Source organism: Takifugu rubripes, chromosome 15, assembly GCF_901000725.2.
Source record: "Takifugu rubripes chromosome 15, fTakRub1.2, whole genome shotgun sequence".
In the NCBI taxonomy this organism is placed as follows: Eukaryota; Metazoa; Chordata; class Actinopteri; order Tetraodontiformes; family Tetraodontidae; genus Takifugu; species Takifugu rubripes.
Window position 1 is genome coordinate 14,352,899 of NC_042299.1, and position 23,620 is coordinate 14,376,518.

The following is a 23,620-nucleotide window of genomic DNA, read 5'->3' on the forward strand; positions in this document are numbered from 1 at the left end:
GCACCACACACCACACACACACACGCACGCACACACACACACACACACACAGGGCCCTTCCTCTCCCACAGAGAATCAGGTCCTTTGTTTGCTCCACGACTGCACGTCCTCGACTCGGTCTGCCCCCCCCCCCCACCCGGTCAGCCAGTGCTAGAACCAGCAGCAGAACCGACCCGGCACGGCCCCGACCGCGGTGGATCTCTGCAGGCAGGACAGATCCCTGGCCAGTCTGTGCCGGGGGGGGCGGAGGAGGAACGAGGAGGGGGACCAACAATAGAGCAAAAACGGGGCCAAACATGCGTCTGACATAACAGAAAGAATTCACAACGAGCCGGGCCAGAACCAGCACCAGGGCGCCGGGGGTGAGGCGTGCACGCTCGTGCCAGGTAGACACGCTGCCCTTGTGTTTGCTTTTCTTTTTTTTTTGTCCTTGGTTTCAAGGTTCTTTCTTCTAACTGGACTCTGAGTACCAAGTACATCTCCAGTTGTTGGGCCATGGCGGCGCCGCTGGATCACAGAGGGACGCGTCCTGAGGCTCCTGGAGATCAATCAGCCCCCGTGCAGATGGTTCTGATCAGGGATGTTTGCTGAACGGCCCTGTAAAAGCAGAACAACGTGGTCGTTTCTGGTTTTGGGTCAAATCCTCCCTCCCGATCTCCCGCAGAGACTAAACTCAAATGCTATCTGCGCTAATGTGCAGGATAATTAACGAACGTCGTTACAGCCCGTAGTCTCATCTGTAACTCGAAGCCCAGCCACCTTTGTGGCTAATTAGCGTAGCAGCAAGCTGCCGCCGTCCGCCAAAACGAGTCCTGAAAGCGAACGCAGGCGTAATTAAAGTGGGTCATGTGACTCCGGCAGCCGCAGGTAAGCTAGCGCCAAAACTTCCTGCCCTGAACTGGCGATACCGGTTCGAAGCTCCAAATCCGTCGCCTTGACGACGGGTCTGATTCTGTGGCGTGTCTCACGTGCACGCCGCCGCGCAGATTTCCGAGGTGGCTGCTCACCTCAGCAGGTATTTGAACGATGGCGTCGGCCCTTATCTCCTCTCTTCTGTTATCTCTGCTCCTGTTTGGACGCTCGGGCTCAGGTATGCGTTCAGTCCGGTTCCCCCATTGTTCCCTGAGCTCCGACACGTTCGCAGTCAAGGGAACGGGAACGTTTCCCATCTTTGATCCCAAAACGGACGTACCGGAGACCCTTCCCACTGATCTGGAGGGCGCCGTGCGCGCCTGGATCGGTAATCCACCCGGCTGTTTATTGATGCTGCTTGGCAACCATAAATTATGGATGGCTGACACCTCTACAAAGGCAAATCTCACTCCGCCGCTCAGGTGCCGTCACGCTCCGGCGAAAGCGGAGGCCACGCCTCCCCCGGTGCTTATTTCCACGAGGCCGTTTAGCCGCGTAACGTTAGCCGTGCGGCGATCTCTAAGCCGAGCACGTTGGCCGCCCCAGGAGGGATCTGGAGATCCTGCTGAGGTCACACCGAGCATTTCCTGGAGGGCGATCACGGTCGACCCCCCCTCCCCCGTCTCCCATGCTGCATTAACCGGTTTGGAACGGGAGGGATCGGGACCCTGGTGTCACAACACACGCGTGTTTGTGGGGTGAAGTGTTGTTGTTTACTCGTTTGGTGGTGGAAAGGCAGCTAGACGCCCAGCCCCCCCCCCACGTTGTGTGACGGAAGCCACCTCGTCAGAACGTTTCCCGTCCACGCCGGTCCCCTGCCTCCCAGCCCCCGTCGCCACAGACCGCCGTTCCCACAGTAATCCCGCGACTCCCCCCCCCCCGGAAGGGCCCAGACTTCACCCACAGGCAGGGGAGCCGCGTCGGGGAGCTGCGTTGGCGAGCAGCGAGCCGCGTTAGCCCACCTTCCTCACATCTGAGAACCTCTGTGAAATCCTAATCCCCAGAGCAGGGTGAAGCGCAGGCCCAGCTTGCCTGACCTCTCCGGTTGCCATGGTTACAGCGCACTATAAATAAAACAGAGGGGGCTTTTTTTCACGCAGTTTGGCAGGGCTGTGTGGCCTGCTCACTAGTGGGGCTTATTTTCTCTCCCTCTTTCTCCCTCCCTCGTTCCGTCTCCTCGCTCTCACTCTACTCACTTATTCTCTCGCTCATCGAGCGTCTTCCGTCCTCTCCTCCTCGTCTCCGTCGCTCATTCAATACTTCCATTCAGCCCCATCAAACCTGAACACCTGCATCACTCCCACAGCGCCCCTCGGATCCTCGCGGAACATGGCGGACGGACGCGCCATTGTCCAAATAAAGTGGACAGACTGTTTGGCAAGACATGAAGACCCGACGAGCCGTCTCATTAGCGCCCCCGTTGCTAAAGAGGGCGACTTATTTTGCATGCTAATGTCAGGAATCCGCTGCACGGCGCCGCTCTGAACGCTGGAAAGTAATTTGGTCATGGCCGTGGGAGGTTGCCGGGGGCGGGAGGTGAGCGGGGAGAAGGGTTGATGGGTGACCAGTTGGCGGGAGGGGGAGGAGGGGGAGGAGGAGGGAGGGTTTTTGACCGTCTCGCTGTGGTGAAAACATGCTTGACACTCCATTCCTTTCCAGCTAATGCGGAGCGGACCGCGGGATGTTAACCCTCTGCCTGCCGCTGTTGCACAATAGCCGGCGCTCACGACACTTCCTGCTTTACATTCTTGGGACACTGGTGGGGAAGCGGCGGTCAGGCTTGCGCAACGCCCGCTGGTATCGTTTCAACATTTGGCGAGGGCAACGCTCGGCGGCGCCGCGCCGGGCCCGCCGCGCCGCGCTCACAAGTTGTTGTGCTGAGCTGAAAATTCCGAGGTCACGTGCCGGGTTCAGGTTCGCTCGTCTGGGAGAACATTGAGGAGTGAGCCACATTTCCTGGACCATCTGCCGAGCATTAATTACGCAAAAGGCGAGACCGGCACCAGGAAACAAACCACGACGTTGCCTGGGAGACAGAGGTCACATGAGAGGATGAGTCACCCAAACCAGAACTACCTCCAAATCAACATCACGTCATGGCGCTTTTACGGTCGGCAACATGGACGTGGGCCGGTTCCTCGGGCTGATGTAACGCCGTATCGTCTGTGTCGCCATACGCCTGGGTCTGAGCGTGTGTGTGTGAGTGTGTGTGTGTGAGTGTGTGTGGACCTGGCGAGCAGGGAGTTAATGCAGGCAGGGCTGTGGCAGTCCTCCTGCCCCTCAGCCAGATTAATCATGCAGGAGAGACACAGCAGGCCCCCGTTCATTCTGCCTGGGGGTGAAGCTGTGCCCGCATGCTCTGCGTATCACATGGCCCCGGCCCCCTTCCCTCCTCTTAGGCTCGTCCTCCCTCCACCGGGGGGGCTGCGCATGGCTCTGGTGCTGGAGTGTTGTTGGTGGAATGCCACAACTTGCTTTGCTCCTTCCCTCCGCACTGTTGTGCTCGAATTTCACCCCCCAAACGTGAGCTTATGAAGCAGAATTTCGGGGACATGATGATTAATCCGTCTCCTTTAAGGTGACAATGACTTTAATAGAACGTCCCCGCGGACGGCGGCGTCCTCGTCCAGCAAGAGAAATGTGTGCGGGGAGGAAGCGTCGGCGCCGAGGGATGCGCACCAAAGGAGCCGCCACAGATGTCTCCCAGAAACAGAGCAGCCACAGACGCCGTCGGGCTCGTTGGAAAACACCGCCGCACAGTTGCCGCGCACGTGTGTTAAATGTTTCAGGACACGTTTGAGCCCGGACGCCGAGCGGCCAGCTGTTAATCCGGCCATAAAACGTACAATGTGCTCGGGGCTTTTACAAGCGAGCGTAATATCGACACTGGTAGCGCGCGTCGACGTGGGCTCACGCAGACGCACGAGAGCCGCGCACACTCGTGCGGCGGCGCATTGTTTGCGACCCGTGCGGCGGCGCCAGAGTCTTAGCACGTTGGCCATGAAACGGCACGGAGGCGAGGCCAAGCGCGGCTTAACTGGACTCTCTTTAGCGGCACAAAACGATCCTTTGACTCACGTTTTAAAAGCATCGTCTTAGCTGATGCAACGTTAGCATTCGGGACATTATTGTCCGATTTACCTCAATAAACCTGGAAACCCACCATTGCCCAACTTAGCTTCAGCTTTTTAATCTCTCCTGATATATGGTCAATCTCAACCCCGCAGATGTGTAGCTACATTTTACCGTTAGCTGTTAGCTAATCCACCACCTACATGTCATTAATGCCTCAGAGGGCGTTGCTCTTCATCGTGTGTGTCAACAGAGACGACAGCGGAGTATCGGCTTTTTTCTTCCTTTATTTCAGTGAGCAACGTTGATTTTCTGTGAACAGATTAGCCCGGCTGTAAACGTTAGCACGGGTAACTGGAGAGAAGCTGATGGGGAGTAAAAAAACGCAGGATTTAGCACCATTTGGCTGTTTGGAGCGCGACTGGAGCCATAAACGTGAAGCATCGCTGGGATTCAAATCCATGTTTCATGAGCCCACATCTACACCCTTTATTTAAAAAGCTAAATGCAAAAGTTCGCCCGTACAGCGCGAGCGCGCGCGTGAAAGACGCTCAAAACCCAAAGTTATACATTTTAATGTCGCTCGGATTGCACTATATAAAGTTGACATTAAAGAGGGGAAAAAAGTGTCATTTCATAAATGAGCATCGTCTCACTGTTAAATATCCAAAAACAAACCAACCCCCCCCCGTAGAAAACGTGAGTTAAAAAGGCCGCGCACGCCGGGAACAGTGCAGAAAAGGGAGAGGACAGTAACGATTATTGTTCGATTATTTGGCAGCGACCGCCTCTTTATCCAGGCGAGGTTTTTGGCACCGTCGTTGGTCCGCAACAGGTCCCCCATTTCAGCCCGGCTCCCCCCTTCCGGGGGCCGTTCCGGAGCCTTATGAGGGATGAAAATCGGTAAACAGCATAAAGACGAGAGGGAGAAACCGGCCGAGGGAGCGCGTGTCGGCGCGAGGGTGTCGCTGCTCCACACGGCACAAGAGGAAGGTGTTAACGAGCAGATACAGGCGAGAGTCAGAAATTCCCTGGAAAATACAGAAAGAGTCAAACCAACTGCTTTGGAAATTCTATCCCACCAAGAGCGTCCGCAGCATCCGGCTGGAGCCGCTACATTCAAGCTTTTCCATTGATGTGCTTTGGGAATGAACCTTTTCCATCCGTTAGCCCCGCGGCTAACGCGCCGCGGCTAACGCTCCGCACCGGCGCCGAGCGTCCAGGGAGGGGACGGAGGAAACTGTGCAGGGATTACCTAACGGTGGGCGTGGCCGTGATCCGCAAGTGGCTGGGTTTGGAGGGGAGGGGGGGCTTGGGGACTCGGGTCGGGGCCTGGGCGGCGCCGCTTTCGGCGTTGAAGGTCTTCATGAGCTGAGCCACGCGGCCGCGCCCCGCGCAGGCCGGCGCGCCCCCCGCGGGCCCGGCGTCCTGCGAGGCCGCCTTCCAGGGGGCTTCTGCTCCGGCGACACCTGGGAACGACAGGAGGGGACTCGTTTAAAGGTGGCGCCACCAAACACCGTAAATGTGACGCCATGACAACAGGCCGCCAATAAAGGACAGCAGCTCTTTGTTGTTGTTTGTGTTTATTCCTTAACACCACTTTTATTTCCTTCTCTGATGCCGTTTTAAACCTTGGCTGATGAACACAGACCCCCACCAACAGGTACAGACCCCCCCTCCGCCCCCCCCATCAACAGCACGCCCCTGTCTATTTCTTCCTCCTCTTTTTATTCCCGTTTCGCTCCCTTTCTCCCGCTCCGTCTGAGCAGAGGTCATCCCGGAGTGGGGACACAGCTGGGTGGACGTCGTCGGTGTGTGTGTGTGTGTGTGTGTGTGTGTGTGTGTGCGCATTTAGCTGTGTATTAATGCGCGTTCTAGCTAAGGTGCTGTGTTTGGAAGAGGGCGCAATTGAGGGAGGAATGGAGGGAGCAGGCGGAGGGGGGGGGGCAGGGTGGAGGGGAGGGGGGGGGAGGGAGGGGAGGGGGGGGGGCCACAGGGACGGTGGTGGAGAGCAGACAGACGCTGCTCAGACACCAGAAGGCTTGAGGAGCCACATATTTTTAGCGTCATCCCCGGGGGACAGAGATATGTGAGAGCACCCGCGTGCGTGGCTCTGCTGATGCGCGTGCACGTGTGGACACGCGCGCGCACACACACACACACACACACACACACACACACACACAGGCGAAAGAAAAAAAAAAAACCCGAACACACACACACACACGCCGTTTCTAACTGTTGAATTTCAAAAGACACGTGCTCATTCTCATGTTACAGCCTGTGCGTACTCACGCGCACGCTCGCGCTCGCGCACACGCACGTGCACCTTTTGCTCAGCCCTCCTGCTCGCAGATTCAGTCACGCATTCAGCCAACTCTGACTAACGCCGCGCCACAGCACGGAGTCACGCGCACGCCGAGGTGGGACGCGGCCAAACCCGCACAGGCACTCGTGGGGCCGGGGAACCTTTAAAGCTCTTGATGTCTCACAGGCATGAGAGGAAGAGACCCAAAGTAGCCTTTAAGCTTGTTTATTGTTGTTTACGCTCTCCCCCCTCCCCTCGCTCTCCGCCCTCCCCTTCCTCCCCCCCCCCCCCCGTCTTGCCCTGCCTTCCTCTGCCCCCTGACCCGCGGTTCCTGTGTTAATGTCCTCTCGCCGCGCTGCGTGGGCTTGCCTCTGATTGTCTCGTTGTGTTGTGTGGTCACCACGGAAACCTTGGATAGGCTCCAGCAATTGAGGCTGACACACATTCAGGCACGCACCGAGCACACACGCTAACGCACACACACACACACACACACACACACACACGCGGTCAGAGAGTTTTTGAGCTCATAGCCTTGGTGCGAGTCTGAGTGGAATGCTTAATAGAGACAGGGAGATAAAAAGAAAAGAGGAAAAGATGGAGCGTTGGCTTAAGGGTGAGGACTGTTTTTAAGAAATGACACCAGTATTGCTGGAAACGACCCCCCAGCAGCTACCGGCCAAACCGCGGCTATTAAACTGGGGGAGAATCTCCGCATTAATCACGCGTCAGGATTGATTAATCTCCCGATCCTCCGTCCGCTGCCCCTCGAATCGCAGTGCGGATCGTAAAACGTGGAGGATGAGGAGGGGCGGGCGGGCGGGCGGGGTGGGGGCTCAAGGCAGTGCCAATCACCGTGCTAGCACAAAAATTAAAGACTAATCTATCTCTTTAAAGACCGGCACAGTTCTGCCAGAAAGCAGGGCGGGGGTCGGGGGAGGGGGGGGGGGGGGGGGGGGGGGGGGGCAGGATGGTGGTGGTGGTGGGGGGGACAGGGGGAGTGGGGCAGAGGGCAGAATTCCCAAGCAGCATGTCTGCGGACTGAAGGGCAGGGAGGGAGGGAGGGAGGGAGCGGGTGTGTGTGTGTGTGTGTGTGTGCGTGTGTGTGTGTGTGTGTGTGTGCGCGTTGGGGCCCCTGTCACTTATCAGCTCTGACTGAGCGTCGCCCTGGGCTAGAGTCGGGAAGCTGTGCTGGAATGCGTGTCCTTCCCTCTGAAGGTGAAGAGAGAGGAGAGGAAAGCAGCCCGACAGACGGAGCGCCGCTCAGAAACTGGAACACACGCATGCACGTATGAGCGCGTAGCGCCAGCTGCTGACGGCGTCCTGGCCGTTCGTTCGCCCGGGTCACGTGACGCGTCCGCACCTCCACGTCTCCAGTTCCCCCCCCCCCCCCTTTTTTCTTCCCGCCTTACGCGATCAGGGGTCGGGAATTCGACCTTTGCCCTTTGGGCGACCGCCCGAACGGGGTCGTTAGCGTCGTCACGACTCGAGGATGAGGTTCATCCGGGGCAGCTTTGGAGCGGCCCGCCGTCCCTCCTCGGGGGGGATGAAAGAATCCTTGTGGCTCGCCCCGTTCCGAAGGAAACAGCTGAGGCAGGAGCGTTATCCAAGTCAGGCTCATCCTCCCCCTGGAACAGGCTTCCTGCCATTGTCAAGGACAGCCGCATTTTTGTTGGGAGCCGAGGCGCATTTATTCCCAGCCCCGCTCGGCCCGCCTCGCCTCCCACCACACCAGCTGTTCCCTTTACTTTCTCCTTCGCCTCTGCACCTTCATTCATCCTCCGCTACCTTGGCGTTTGCCCACGGAGCCGCGCGCTCTTCGGCGTGCTGGGGCACGCACGAAAACACGCAGGCAAGGGATTGTGGGTAACGTGCCATTTGTGATTTGGTTCCAGATCTCGCTCGCAAACGGATTTCGACAAATCCCCTTAAACGCCTGTTTAATTGCTCGAACGGTCTTAGTTCACTTTCGATAACTTTATATCAGGAAACGCTTTTATGGACGTATAACGAGCTCAGAGGCTCTTTTATGTTTGACTGAAAATCTCCTAAAATCTGCAGTGAAATGTCTGGAATCTGACAGTAAAGACAGGGAGGACTTTCACGAGCCCGGAGGCTTGAAACAGTCAGGAGGCATTTTGATAACGGTCGATAAGGTGTTTTGTTTAGGTAAAGGTAACGATCCGCGAGAACTCGCCAGGCGGAACCATCAAGGGCAAGAAAAAAAAAAATCTTCTTTTTCAATTGACTTTGTGAAACAAAATCAGCTTCAGGAGCCTTTGGAGTGTTATTGCAGGACGATTGTTGCTCCAGCAGAGGGACCCTGCATTCAGCTCAGGCCTGCAGTACCACCGGGTTCCACTAGATGGTGCTAAGTTTTCCTCTGCCGAATGCTTTTTCCCTTCCCCTGTTATTTCCCACCCCCCAGCAAAAGTGGGTCAGTGTATGGTGAACGGAGGTTCAGTCGGTTCAGGAAAGTTGGTGCCGCTGTGTTCAGAGAGCGATTCTACAGATCAAAAGAGCAGGAACCTGGAAGTCGGGAGGAAATCAAAGACGTTTAAACTGCAGAGTTCAAATAAAACCAAGAGGAGGTTTTCAAAAGCGAGGAGATAAAGTGAGGACAGGGCCGAGAAACGCTCCTAATTTCATTTGCCGTCTGGCGTTTGGTTGAATTAACGCGCGGCTCGACGAGCCCTGCTGCTGTAGCGCGCCCATAGCAACGGAGAAACCGCCAAACAAGCAGGTGTGCGAAGCCAATGTGGCGCCGCGGCACAGAACAGAGCCCCGAAAGCCTCGTTCCTAAGCTGCTCTCATTTCGCTCTGCCGGTCAATAAAGATTCCAGCGGGATGAGGAACCGTTTGGCGAGAACATTGGATTTAGGGAAATAAATCCCTCCTTGCACTGAGAAACCACCAACTTTGTTCAGAGCTCCGACCCAATCGTGTGGGGAGCGTCGATGGGATGTCGACTTAGCTGTTAGCTACAGATCACATGCTGCCTCCGAGCAAAGAGGAGCGCTTCGACGTGTTCCCCGGAGTCTCATCAGATAAACCAAACAGACGCTCGCATAGAAAACAAATCACATTACAGACGTGTGACTGGCTCACGGTGTTCAGACAAAGAAAAGAATGTCACCGCTCAGACTTGTTGAGGCTCACAGCTCCTGTTGTTAGCATTAGCTCCCAATAACGCATCAGTAGTGCAGGAGGGTTTCAGGTTATCAGATGTGTTTTATCAGCATTAAATACTTCTTCACTTCCTCCTGCAACCTTTAGTTAGTGCAGCAGGTCTACCCCGCGTTAGTCTGTACTTCCTGTTTTGGCAGACGCCAGACGTCTTTATTTATCGCGTCTTTATTTTTCAAGGTGTTATGAAGGGAAATGCGGCATCGTCCTGCGTACACGTAGAGCGGTCCTACTAAATTTGTAAGAACAAAACGGGGGAATTACAGCAGCGACCTCTGACCCTAATCCCTTTGTTCTGCCATTGTTCACCGGCTCATTGAATCGTTGGGCTTTTTGGACGCCATCCCAGCTTACCTCTCCCAGTCCTGGTCACTGCGGCCTCTTGGGGCTTCTGGGGCTCCTGCGCGCCCGGGCCGGATCTGGCGTCCGCCGTCGTTCCAGAGCCCTGTTTGAGCGCGCTGTTGGAAGAGGCCGGCGCCGGCGTGCTGGCCAGCATCCGGCTGGAGAAGCCGGGCCTGCTGTTGACGGAGCCCGGGGCCACAGCGGCCGACGCCGGCCTCACCGTGACGGGGGTCGCTCTGACGGGGGGCTTGGAGCAGACGGAGGAAGGCGGGACGGACTTTGTCTCCGTGGCGCCGGTTGACTCCGACTGAAGAGGAGGGAAGAGGACAATCAGTGTGGACGGCTCATTCACACGCAGCGAAATTACTGTCAATTACCGCCATGTTTGATTATGGCGGGACAAACGATTCCCCGAATTACGCGGCAATGACAACACGGCGCCGCGATAAAACACACGGCTCTGACCACTGATTAAGGGTTGAAGGGTGGGGGGGGGGGGAGACAGGACGATAAGATGACTTGGAGATCACGCCCGCCTCGCTAATCTCCCCTCCTGATCTCGCGCCTTTTTAATCAACAATCTCAAGCTGGGTCCCTCCGTCGCTAAAGCAACCGCAGGAAAGCTGCAGCGGAACGAGCAGCGGCGTCGGCCTCGCGCCGCCGCCACGCCACAAATCAATGAGGCTTGCAAATAGATTAGCCTTGATTTCCAGCCCCCCCCCCCCCCCAAGGTGTGGATGTTCGTCGTCACGTTGGCGAGAGAAGCGTCGCCGCCTGTCACCTAGAGCGTGTGGCGCAGACCAAGACGTGATGGGGAGGAAGCGTCTCCTTCTGTGGCGGGGGGGGGGGGGGGGGGGTGGGGTGGGGGGGGGGGCAGAGAACAGAGGAGCGCACACGCACCCAAAGCTCAGGAGAGCGTCCCACAATCCCATCCATCTGCGGCTGACGCAGCCTCCCTCTCCTCGCTTTAATTCCCTGATCAAGTTCACCAACCATCTGTTCTAGGACAGTCCAGAAATCCTGCCTTTGCCTCTGTTAAAGTCAACCGTTCGTGCCGAGCGTGTCACCTGCACGCGCGCGCACACACACACACACACACACCACACACACACACACACACACACCACACACACCACACACAGAAAGTGAGGGGAGGTGGAGAACAGACTCCCCTGACAACCCGGGGCTGGAGCGATGATGGAGCCAGCAGGAGGACGGTTCGGCTCAGCTGCTCCCCGGAGAGGCAGACGGGGGGGGGCGGCTCTGACGAGCGGGGGCCAGGGAAGAGAGGATTGTGGGAGAAAGATGATCCGCGGGGAGGCTGGGAGCGAGGGGGGGGACAGCTGGCCTAACCACCATTTCCTGTTCCTCGCAGAGGGTGGGACTGACATGAAAAGACACGGGGGCTAAAGCCACATTTTAAAAGAGCTGACAACCAGATCCCGGCGCCGTCGCTCGCAGCTGGCTGGGACGCACGTTTCAAAGTCTGCGGTGACACTCGAATTAAGGCAGGAAGCGCCGAAAAGTGCAGCACGCCAAAAAGGGAAGACAGAGGCACACTTTTCCTCCCACACATACCTCCTCTGCTGCTGGAGCCGGAGCCGGAGCCGGAGCTGCTGGACGATCACTCACTGACACCTGTGGGTGTAACAGAGGCATTACAAGAGCGGCGGAGGCCCCGATGCAACCCCAGAGCCCACCGCTGAAATGCCCGCACTCACCGGCAGGGGGCGCACGGCGCCCGCCTCCTCGCCTCCGCCCTGCTGGGAGAAGCAGAGCCGTGACAGAAAGTGCAACAAGAGACACGTCACCCTCCAAAACCCCCTCAGTTTTTTTGGAAAGAACAGAGCAGAAATTGTTTTGAAAGGTTCGGCGTGCACGTAGGAGATAAGATGGCGTGTGTGTGCGTGCGTGCGCGTGTGTGTGTGTGTGTTGATGTGACTGTAGGGAAATCAGCGACTGTGATGCTCCAGTTTCCAGTGAGTGAGCAGCGTGCTGAGGCCAGATGAGACCATCTACCCCAGTTCGCTCCTGCCTTTACGGTTGCCATGACAGCACAGCCTCTCTCACCCACTCCCTCACCCACTCTCTTTTTAAATTTTGGGATAGAGAAGTTTATTCCCTGCGGCCTTTTGCGTGTTTCACGTGTCCAACACTTTGACACGGGTGACGTGGACGCGCAGACACGAAGATACGGAGACAGAAGGGAGAAGCCAGAAGCAACAGAAAACATTTTATCGCCATCGCCGAACGTGTCCGGTGGGAAGCAGCGGAATACCTTTAAATGCAGTGAAATTCCCTTCGGAGCGTTTGGGGGGGGCTCTTTCTCGTTGGCAGCGGGTTCGGAGCATTTTCTGCTCTTCAGGATCGTTTGACTCCTGCAAAAACACCCAAAATTATTCCAATCGTGCTCCTAAAAGTTGGAATCGTCCCTCTGCTGCGGGACTTTTCCTTTTTCCCGTTTCTTCCCGTTTTTTCCCCATTACTTCGTGCTGTGCGGGAGGTTCGGCGCCTTCTTCTCCCCGAGTCCGGAGCAGATGAACTTGGAGGTCAGCTCGTCCACGTCCCCGATCACGACCACGGCCACGTCGCCGTCTCTGCCCAGCAGCCAGCTCACCGTCTTACTGTTGGCTGAGGAGGAAACACAGGCCCGGGTCAGGTAGGGGGCTTTTCATCAAACACGCTCGTGCACGTGCACTAAACACGCACGTGCACGGCCTCTACCATCCCATAAACGTCCCATAAACGAGCGCTTGGAAACACGTGTGAGGAGCTGGAGCTGAGGGCTGAACCAGACCAGGACCTCAAATGTTCCCTAAACTTTTCCCGTGGGGTCTGAGGTTCTGGTTCTGGTTCTGGTTGACTCTGACTTGATCACGCCACCGGCCTCGTGACGGCGTCGCGGTGGCGAACTGGTTCAGCCAGCTCACAGCCTCCACGTGTCGGGGAACAGTAGCTGCGACGCCACACGCATCGAAACCTCGGCAAACGGGTTGTCCAAGCAAACTGGCACAAAGGCCGCGGCGCCGTTGTCCCACAGCGGCGCCGTTGTCCCACAGCGGCGCCGTTGTCCCACAGCGGCGCCGTTGTCCCACAGCGGCGCCATTGTCCCCCTCCGCTCCGATGAAGCACTTCCGCCGAGTCACTGTAGGATCGTTTGGGATCTTCTGCCGCGGTGACACGATCCTCGGATCTTCCTCGTGTGAATGTCAGCAGCAAGAACATGAGATCATGTGACCATGAAGCCCCGTGACCAGAAAAGGCTGAAGGCCACAAACGAGTGGGGGGGGGGGGGGGAGGGAGGAGGGGGGGGGGGGAGTAGAGGGAGGGGGGGGGGGGCTTCACTTTGTGAAGAGAAGCAGGTTCAGCGGGTCTCAAATCAAAGCCTCTCTCTTCCCGTTCCGCCTCCTGCTGATTGTTTTCAAGGATCCGTCCTCACTTCCTACTTTGACACCGAGAGGCGGCCTGGCCTCCATTTCCTCCCGGCCGGACAGGAAGCCGGCGTGGACGAGCGCCGGGACCATGTGACCGGGGGCCTGATCGCAGCAGCTGTGAGAGCGAGAGACAGAGAGAGAGAGAGAGACGTTCTCTCACTTCTCCATAGTCGAGCCTTTGTTGTTCCTCAGAAACGAGACCGGTCGCACCGTCAATCACATCCGACGCACTTCCTGACGTCAGAGGCCTCCCGTTACTCCTAAAAAAGACTGAAGAACACAGCTGGAGAAGCTGGAAAAGCTCTGACATGAAAGAATGAACTGCGTTCTGGCCCTTTGATCTCATGGTAAACTGGAATTCTGAGACGCCGCCGGGCCCAGAGGGAGCCGCGGCCACGGAGCCTGTGGCGTAAATAAATCCGTCTAAACTGGGAGCAGTGGCCGACGCTCCGGTCTGTCATTTGTCCTTCTAAGGATATGAAAATCGGAGCGCTTCTTTTCCGACACCACACGTTTCCCAGAACGCACTCTCACCACGTCAGAGGAAGAAATGCTTCTGCAGGACCGGTCCGACCGGTTCCCGACGCTCCGGGGGTTTCAGCCCGTCTCGCTGCGGCGTTCCTGTCAAACCGGCCACCAGATTCCACCAGCACTCGCAGCTTTGGTCTCCACGTTTCGGAACTCGACAACCGGCCTCGGCATCACAGGGATGCTCGGAACCGCTCTGTGTAAATGTTAGCTTGACTTGCGTCCGTGTTGTTGACGTTAGCTCGCCAGCACCATCGCTCAGCTTTAGCTGTTTATGCCTCAGGTATAAATAGAAGCTTCCTGCCTGCTCGCCACTGCTGCGGGTCAGCGTCCTCTCCCTCCCCGGCTAATGGCCAACAGCTGTCGGCTGTTAGCCTAGCTCGCCATTTTTAAGAAACCTTAAACCTGCTGAGTGGATTTGAGGTATTTATTGTTGAGAAGATGGGGCGCGCGGGCCGGGGGGGGGGGCGTGTTTGCCTCCGCCCCCGCACACGTGCTTCTGCCCGTCTAAGGTTTTGCAACTGTGTCAACACGCCAGCGAACAGGTGGGGTTTTCTTTTTCCATCCGAAGCTTTGTTTGAAAGTTCGGCGGGTGCCCGAACGTCTCGCGGCTGCGCCCTAACGCGCGTCACGGACGGGGAGGGGAGCAGAGTTAGCCGAGGGAGTCGCCGCGGTTACCTTTCTTTGGCTTGGTCCTCTTGTGCTCGCCGTCGCCTCCTTCCCCCTCCAGCTTCTCCTCGCGCTCTCTCCAGCGCCGGACCTGCTCCTGCCGCATCTTCAGGAAGAGGGTCTTCTTCTGGTCCTCGTTGAGAGCGTCCAGCACGTCGGGGTCGATGTACATGTCCTGCAAGATCTGCTGCAGCATGTTGGTGGCCTGGCGGGGACGGGGGGGGGGGGGGGAGGGGGGGGTCGATCAAAACCCGCTGGACCGGGCAGTGGCGAGAGAGGCGGAGACGCTGTCCTCGGGACCAACAGCTTCTTCTTCTCTGCTGCTTTATAGGTTCATGGTGTTAAAGGAACCGGTCTTCCCCCGTGGCTGTTTATTCACACACTCGTCGCATGTCCGGCGGGTTCCTGTCCCGCACGCCCGCTTCCTGTCCCGCACGCCCGCGTCCTGTCCCGCACGCCCGCTTCCTGTCCCGCACGCCCGCGTCCTGTCCCGCACGCCCGCGTCCTCTCCGCGCTGCGCTCCTCCTTCCTAAGACGTCAGTTAGCTCTGTCAGTGGACGTCGGCACTTCAGCCTGCGAGGAAACACAAACAAAGAGGGCTTGGAACAGGTTTACGGTCTGAGTGCTGTCCAACAGGTCATGCAGTTGGGCTTAAACTTATCCAGGACACCCCCCCCCCCCCCCCCCCCCCAGGGACTCTTGTGCCTCCTCTTGTGCCTCTACCCAAGAACCCTGCGTCCAAACTGACCCAAAGACGGGACCTCAGACTGGGAGGAGACTTCTGAGGAATGAGAATGTGTCTGTCATTGCTAGCCTACTTCCCCCCCCCCCCCCTTCCTGAGCCCAAAACCCCCACAAGAACAGCTCCCTGTCAACATGGTGGCTCTCTGGCTTGGGGGGGGTCAGCCCCTCTAAGAAAGGGGGGCTGAGCTAAACTCCTCCAGACGCTGTAGGTAGTGAAACAATGGCAACATTAGCAGCACTCGGAGGGAGACGGAAGCTCTCACACTCAGAAGGACCCAACCGCTGGAACCCGGGTCGGGTTCCGCGAATCGCAACGTCGGGCATGCAGAGGGAAGGCTGGGGGGGGGGGGGGGGGGGGGAGTGCGAGAGGACAGAGGAAGTGGAAAAGCCGAACTGCGTAAGAAAGGGAGAAATTGGGTGAAGTACTCACAGCGGGAGGAAGGCAGCCGCTCCACAGCAGCGTAAGCTAACTATGCTGGGAGAGTGGAAGCGCCCGTGGGTCCTGCTCGCCTTTGTGTGTATGCTGATGACATCACAGCATTCCACAGCCTCCCTCCCGCCCCCTGTCTCACACACACACACACACGCCCTCCCGCGCATGCAAACACACATTTGAGTCAAAAGAAAGGGGAAGAGAGCTAATGAGGAAGCTGATGGGACAAACTTGTCATGAGTGAAATAAGGAGAAGAGAGAGAGAGAGGGAGGGGTGGAACTAACTGGCCCAGAGCCAAACAGCAGCTAAAATAACAGCTTAAATGACTTGTCTGGGTACTTCCTGTCATTAAGGCCCCCGGACCCTCGGTGAACATGTCTTTAAAGAACCTGCTGAGGTGAGAGATGGAAGATTCTGACCAATGAAGGGAGGAGGAAGGGCTGCGTCACCCTGCTCCTTTCTCTCTTAATCCAAAACTGGTTCCTGAACACGAACTGGGTCCCAGGTCCTGGCCTGTCAGCCCTTAGACCTGACCCCGATTCCCGCATTCACCACACCCAAAACTCCAAAACTATCTGCTGAATCAAATCCCAGCCGCTATTATTGCATCAACCTGGTCGAGTTTAAAACGAAAGACTGAGGATATTAAACGCATTCCTTCCAAATTAAAACAGAATTGGGACGCGGACACTAGAACGTTTCTATGAAAATAGCACATTTGCTCCATGCACGAACAATAATTGACATTTTCCCCACAGATTTTTAACAGTTTACCCGCAGATTAAAGTGGGTCACGCGCCCGTCCACGCGCATTTCGCTCCTTTCGATGAAGTCAGAGCAAAAAAATTTTTCGGGCTCTGCGTCATTCAGCGCACCGCGGGAACAAGATGGGGAAAAGGTCACGGAGGGGGAACCTGAGGCCGATCGGGCGCGTGTGCGTGGACGCACGGATGGAAAAAAGGTGACGCGATGGAACTTTGAGCGGGTTTCAAACCTCTCAAACCGCTCGAGGCCGTAAAAGCTGCGTGCACGTGCGACGCGAGATTCGCGTGAGCAGCTGTTTACCTCGCGTTGCTGAATCTTGCGCACGCGCCCCGCTTCCGCCTGCCTGCCTCCGCTCTTTTGTTGGCGCGCTGCGCCCTCTAGTGGCCGAGCGCGAGGCCTGCCCCCGGCATGACGTCATCACCACAGCCGGCAAAGGAACGGGGTCAAAACCTAATTACGATGATTGCTGGCTGCATTGGGTCATCGGCGACAGTAATTATCCGTCTGGAAGCTTTACATTTACATACGTGGTGTCACACGTCATGTCCAGATCCTAGAAGCATCTTAGAAGCAGCAAAGTCCTTTATTTTCTTGTCCCAACCTTCTCGCCAGGTCAGCAGGATGGTGGTCAGGGCTGAAGCACCCCGTCCGGCACCGGTGGGGCGGCCCACGTGGGCGTCCAGATGCATGGTTAGTGTTTGTGGAACGTTTGGCTTTTATTTTTAAATATTTCCACTCGGCTATAGTGCATCGTCACCCTTTAAAACGTTTTCAGATGGGTTTCCACCACACGGTTGATAAAAACAAATAAACAGAACACATACATTTTGAATGTATATCTCTCCCCCTCATGGGTAAATTAAATTTATTCTTTAAAATTTGTCAAATGTACATAAATTATACTGAATGCATCGTATGAACAAAACAAAACAAAAGCCCTCTTATTTAAAAAAAAAAAAAAAAAAAAGAAGAATCAAAGTAAGAGAAAAACATTCTTGGTTAAATGAGTTGAAACAAGTGTTGGTCAGGCAGATCAAAGATCTGGGAGATCAAAGAGATCAAAGTGCTACACAACCACCACTCGCTGTACCGAGGATCAGCTCCACGACTCCATCCCGGTCCCATCGCTGACCTTCCAGAAGCCACAACGTCGCCGTTTTCCTGTGGATGTTCGACATTGTTCGAGTTAACGGAGGCCGGGTCACCGGGTCACCGGGTCGGCGCCGGGTCAGCGACGGCCGGGTCGCCTGATGGAGCTTTAAGTGCAAATCAAGGCATCCGAGATCTTCATGAGAAATAAACATGGAGTTCAGCCACATGCTTTTAAATATTAATCATATATTTAATTGATATACATATATTGCCGCCATTGGCACATACGATATTGCACACAGTGATGAAATGTTGCACAGAAAAAATAGAGTTTTGTTGTTTTTTTTGTGGGCAAAACATTCCAAAGTTACAAATAATGTGGAATAACGCTGAAAAGGTAAAACTGCAGAAAACATGAAAACAGAAGGAGACGCGCTCGCCGCTCCCCGTTCGCTCAACCACGGCGAGCGCGTCGACTATCCGAGCTATTCCGACGGGCGCGTATTCCCGGACCCCGGGCGGCGTTCCCGGCCAGCCCCCCGCTCTTCCCGCCGACGCCACCTGGCCGGACGAGAGCCGACTCTTCCGCATCGTCTTGCATCTAGGTGACCACCCGCTTCCATGGTTACATGTAGGCCGATACCTGGATGGCTGCAGGGGGAGGGCGGAGGAAGGAGTGAAGGGACGCAGAGGAGAAGAAGAGGGCTCTGCTCCCCGCCTTTTTTTTTTTTTTTTTTTTTTTTTGAGGGTTTGGGAGCGAACCCTTTGTAGCACCACCAGTCGTGTGCGTTAGCACACAAGGGGCCGAGACACGAAAGAAAAGTGGAAGAAAGAGGAGACGATGAGAAGCGTCGAGACTTGCGATCCAAAGCACCGGGCCAGCGTGTAAGCATGCGGAGTGTGTAAGGCACCAGGTTGTTTATATGCTGAAGAGGACGCTCCCAATCGGATCTTTTAGGCTCCAAAAATAGGTGGTCAAGGACAGTCCGGTTTGCTGGTTTCCAGTCAATCTAAACGAGGGAGCGGTGGGTTTACTGAGGTAAATCTGATGTCTGATTGTTGCCAGTTCCTCTGGAGTTTATAAAACTGCTATCACACATCTATGAGATGCGACTGGACCGGTTCGCACGACCAGTCGTGGGGTTTTTTTCTCCCCCTTTTCCTGGCGGCGGCCCGAATATTTACAATTAGACCAAAACCGGATCCCGTCGGCGCCCGGCAGACGTGCGGGCTCGCGAGTCTGGGAGCGAGCGCTGGGGTCGGGGGTCCGGTAACGATATGGAAGAGTCCTTGAGCCAGTATTTTGGGAGACCCGACGGAATCTACATCAGTGCAGATCAACATGCAGCGGCGGCGCTCCTTGGCACCGGCTGGACCTTCGCCGCCCAAAAACGAGCTCGCCAAACGTCTCCGACGCAATAACCCGTACCTTCCTGCTAACCCTCAGCGTGTGTGTGCGTGCGTGCGTGTGTGTCGGGGGGGGGCTCCTCTGGTCCTGTCGTCTGCGTTGAGGCCGTTTGCTACATGTTGCCACTGCTTTTTCTCTATCACACACACTTAGTACCTTTAAAATGAAGACATTGCATTAACGACGACACACACAGGTAGTCTATAATATACCCATCTGCATGGCGAGAGCTTCAAACGAAAGAAAACGACAATATTCCTATTTCCCCGGGCGCCGCCGGCCCACGGCGCCGCGCCAGACGCCGCCGATACGTCCTATATATTCGACTTTGATGCGTATTGCACGACAGACGGCGCCGGTTCCGTCCACGCGGGCCGAGCCCTCCGACGACCTCCCGTGCGCGCGCGCCTCTGCTCACAAAGGTAAACGGGATGGCGAGCACGCGCGGCGGCCTTCTGGGGGTCGCGTCCGTCCGTCCGTTTCGTTTCTCCGGAAATTTTTGGTTGGGAAAAAAAAAAAATCGAAAACCTTCTGATTTGTGCTGAAGTCGTTAGTTGGCGGCCGGTTCCAGTCGGACATTCCAAACGCCTCGATTTTCTTTTTTTGTGGTTTTTTTTTTAACACAATAGCGTCAACTGGTATAAAAGTCTTCTTCTTCTTCTTCTTCTGTTAATAAGGGAAATAAACTCAGTTCCACGTCGTTCGTCAAGTAGGAAACAATGTTCAAATATAACGTTATTACTTTGTTTAGCAGCCCGTTACTGTATTAATGGTGAATAAGTGGGGGGGGTAACATCCAGCGATGAGTGACACCATGTCATAACTGTCAGGTTGTGGAGGTTCTTATACTGAGGGTGATGCTCCCTTGGAGTTAAACCATTAACAGTTAAATCTTTAGATTTCTTTCTTTATACAGTAGTTGTTTGTTTTAATATATGGGGTTTTCTCGGGTTATTTTCGTTACTTTTGCCTCCGCCGGTCCGCATCAATCCTCGTCCCCATCGTCCGCCTGCATCTCCTCCTGCTGCTGCTGCAGCTCGCATGCCCTCTTCTCCCGCTGCTTCTCCTGGATCTTCTTCATCTCCTCGGCGTATTTGCTGAAGGTGTTCCCGAATTTGGACCAGACCTTGTAGGGCACCGTGATGGAGTTGCGGTAGGTGGGCTTCACCTCGCTGACCCGCATGAACACGCCGTATTTGTTGGAGCCCACGTCGAAGAAGAAGCGCTTGTTGTCCACAGTCAATGAGGACCCCTCCGGCAGCTCCGCGGGCTCGTCCTCGACGCCGTAATCGTCAATAAGTTTAGCCAAAGCGTCACGAAACTCGATAAGTCCCTGGGCTGGCAGAGCGATCGTCTGGCCTTGCGTGGAGCCCAAACCGGGCCCCCGGTTAACGGTCTGTCGGATCCTGAGAAAACGTCCCCTCTGGTTCTCTTTCAGATCCATATAGTATTTCCGATTCTCGCGCACCAAGAACTCGCTCTTGAGCGCCCGCCGGGGCTCGTCCTGTACCAGTCCCGGATGCGTCGGACCCAGCTGGGCGTAATGTTCGATGAAGTCTCCCAAGTAGTCGCGGAACTCGACGGCCACGGACATGGACAGCGTGAGGCGGCTCTTGTTTCCACCGGCCCCGACTTCTGCTATCTTTAAGAAGCGGCCTTTTGGGTTCTGCTTTACGTCCAGATAGAAGCGTTTGTTTTGGATGTCAACCCGTTTGGACGCCAGCTCCTGGGTCTCGTGTTGGAGCCCGGAAGCCGAGCCCGCCCCTCCTGTCGCCAAGTGGATGGAACCGAAGCCTGGGCCCATGGCTGCTCCTCCCTGCTCACTTCCACTGTCTCGGTCCGCCATGATGCTGCCTGCCTGCCTTCTCCCTCTGTCTGCTGCAAAGCCACGGCCAGCCACGGCGCCAAGTCTCGCGAGATCTGCGCGGAGACGTGAGGAGGAGACAGAAAAAAGAGCAGGTGAGGCGAGACTCGGCTGCTAACAGCAGCTGTAGCTTCAGTTCAGAGGAAAGTGAAACTAAGCCACTGCGTCGTGCCCTTAAAACTGTTGTTAAGATTAAAAACTGAAAAAACAATCTGTTTGTAAATGTAGGGGGAAATGCCCCCCCCCCTCCCTCTGAGGCGCTCGGGGTGAGATTGCAACGAGCTAATTATTTAGCAAACAGTAACAGGCCAAATGTTCTGTTGGGCTTATTATAGTAAAAAAAAAGGTTTATTTGACTTATTTAATGACTCGTTCTCATTGAATAATTCCCATATGTCATGATAAATATCACTAAACAACGGCAAACGCCTGTGCTGTGCAAACAATAATGAGAAATAATAATAATATTAATAATAATAAAGGTTTAAAGGGAATTTTAAGCATGCCATCGTGCTCTGTACCAATGAGCAAAGATGTTCATTATAATAGTATCACTTACATATTGATGAATTTAATAATTTAATTTAATTTAATAACAATTTATGAATATTGTTCATTTGATTTAGAACTGATTTGTTTGTGCATTTCTGCCACACCCAGAAAACTCTGTGTGTGTGTGTGTGTGTGTGTGTGTGTGTGTGTGTGTGTGTGTGTGTGCTTTAATCACAGTGCCGTCTGGCCTCGGTGAGACTCTTTTTTAAACTCCATGAAATTGCTATTAAAGCCCATAATAATCCAGAAGAGCCAATATTCTCCTGACCAGGTTGTTTGACGCCTCCAGCCGTCGCGGTGCTTCTTCTCAGCACTCAGATTGTGTCCTGGTTATTTATTGTTTATTTTTTTCCTGCATGATTTGCATATTTTCCTAAACTAGCCATTTTTTTTCTCGCGCAGCCGTTTTTCATGTTACTGCATCGATTTAAAATGTGTCTAAATTAACAACAACACTCTGCGTTATAGCTTAATATTCATTAGAATTTGCTTTATCGTGAAAGTGACAATTATCCATATATATATATATATATATATATATATATATACATATACATTTTCTAGCCGCCCTCTGAGTATTAGGGCATAAATGAAACAATCGACTTGATTCGTGATCGCTAAGTTTTTATTTTTCTGCATTAATTAATTTTGGTTTACCCATCGGAAGCATGAATTTATAACTCCTGATGATTTTTATGCCGCCCTGTCGTCGTGAAACAGCTGATTCGAGCTTCGGCCTGCGTGCACGAAGCTCAAACGCGCATCCACGTCACGGCGACGGGGCATAAAACCTAAAGACTAAATGGACAGAAAGGTGTCGGTCTGACCTGCAGCCTCACATTTTAAAGAAAGACCTCACAACGCATTTAATGGCACAGAAATACGCTCAATTCTTAGCTAAATAAGCTAGTTCTGGTCATAAATATGCAAAATGATTTGGAAATACATCTACCCGAGATTCTGATCATGTGATCCTTAAAAATAAAATAAAATACAACTGAATTCTTCCGCCTGTCCCACTGCGGATCCATCAGGGGCCTTTTTGAGAATCGTTAATGAATTAAAGGACTGTGAGAAATGGAAGAATGTTGCCTGAACCGGCCGCTCATTGGAATTTTTATTATTAATTTAGACAAATGCTGCAGAAAATTCACGAGATGCTTCATACAAAGGTTATTTTAAATTATTGTCATCAAGAGAAAATTATTCTAGAAGGTTAAATAATACTTTAGGTGCTCTATACTACTAAACTGCAAAATAAAAATAAATAAATAGATGCATATTATGACTAATACTGCTAAATATTAATGGATGCAGGACACAGAGGTGGTGCTGAGGGAGCAGCCTGGGCCCAGTCACCCTCATCACCTTCATCACCTTCATCACCTTCATCACCCTCATCGTCATCACGACCACTGCTGCTCTCATCTCATTATTTATATCATTCAATCATGGCTCTTTTGCGCTATAACGAGACATTCTCAACGAGCATTTTATTCACACATGATATATATTTAATATATTCTTTGTCTTTTAAATTTTTGACTTGTGTTTTTTCTTAGGTGCGCATTTTTTTTTGGCTGCAGTGCTAAATGTTTCTATCTATCTATCTATCTATCTATCTATCTATCTATCTATCTATCTATCTATCTATCTATCTATCTATCTATCTATCTATCTATCTATCTATCTATCTATCTATCTATCTATCTAATCTCATTATCTACTGTGTTTCAGTTTAAAGAAAAAAACAATACTGAAGTAAAAAAGATATAAATGAACAATAATTTATAAGGTAATTATCTAATACAGGCTGATCCGCTGTAAAACTGTATTTTCAGTCATTATAGACTAAAACTCTCTTTTCTAAGCTCGGAAAGTTCAGCTCAGGAAATTCTCTTAATGTAGACGAGACATTAAAAGTTTGTTTTCTCCTGTTTAATTGAAGGTGGAGCCGCTCGTCTGCAGAGGAAATGCAGTGGAAAGGTGAGTAGACGTGAACTTACCTCTGACCTTTGCACGAGCCACCAGCAGCGACGTGCACCCGCGTTAGCGCGCGGGTTCATCAGGAGACGCTTCATTCTGCTCCCTCATATCGTGAAAGCCGATTTAAACCAAACCATCACCGTGTTTATTGAGAGATTTCATGTGATGAGGGTCCGTTACACGTTTTCACGCGACGCCTTTCTTTAAAAAAATAAAAATAAAATAAATGATTGGCCTTTTATTATTAACCCCGTGCGTCCTGTAAATGCAGAATGTTTCTGTCGGGCCTATTTTATCCACAACGATGAGCCTGTTCACAACTGG

The 23,620-nt window shown here is 53.9% G+C and overlaps 2 protein-coding genes across 6 annotated transcripts; both read right to left on the minus strand.

Moving 5' to 3' along the window:
• Positions 1–4,251: 4,251 nt before the first annotated feature.
• On the minus strand, positions 4,252–17,171 carry LOC115252797 (translation initiation factor IF-2). Of its 5 annotated transcripts, none has more exons than XM_029848974.1 (8): positions 16,922–17,171; positions 14,461–15,024; positions 12,307–12,451; positions 12,099–12,198; positions 11,542–11,580; positions 11,399–11,458; positions 9,833–10,127; positions 4,252–5,453 (listed from the first exon to the last, which is right to left on the minus strand). In XM_029848974.1, exons 2-8 carry the CDS (start codon positions 14,645–14,647, stop codon positions 5,236–5,238), a joined length of 1,044 nt encoding a protein of 347 aa, XP_029704834.1. In that variant the 5' UTR covers positions 14,648–15,024; positions 16,922–17,171; the 3' UTR covers positions 4,252–5,235. The 5 variants fall into 5 exon arrangements, with proteins under 5 accessions (XP_029704834.1, XP_029704830.1, XP_029704833.1 ...); XM_029848970.1 differs by having other exon boundaries at positions 11,542–11,583; positions 16,922–17,169; XM_029848973.1 differs by lacking the exon at positions 16,922–17,171 and adding an exon at positions 16,695–16,714 and having other exon boundaries at positions 11,542–11,583.
• Positions 17,172–17,346: 175 nt separating this feature from the next.
• puraa (purine-rich element binding protein Aa) lies at positions 17,347–20,774 on the minus strand. Its single transcript, XM_029848975.1, has 2 exons — positions 19,859–20,774; positions 17,347–17,679 (listed from the first exon to the last, which is right to left on the minus strand). The coding sequence occupies exon 1, from the start codon at positions 20,738–20,740 to the stop codon at positions 19,880–19,882; it is 861 nt and encodes a 286-aa protein (XP_029704835.1). The 5' UTR covers positions 20,741–20,774; the 3' UTR covers positions 17,347–17,679; positions 19,859–19,879.
• Positions 20,775–23,620: the final 2,846 nt, after the last annotated feature.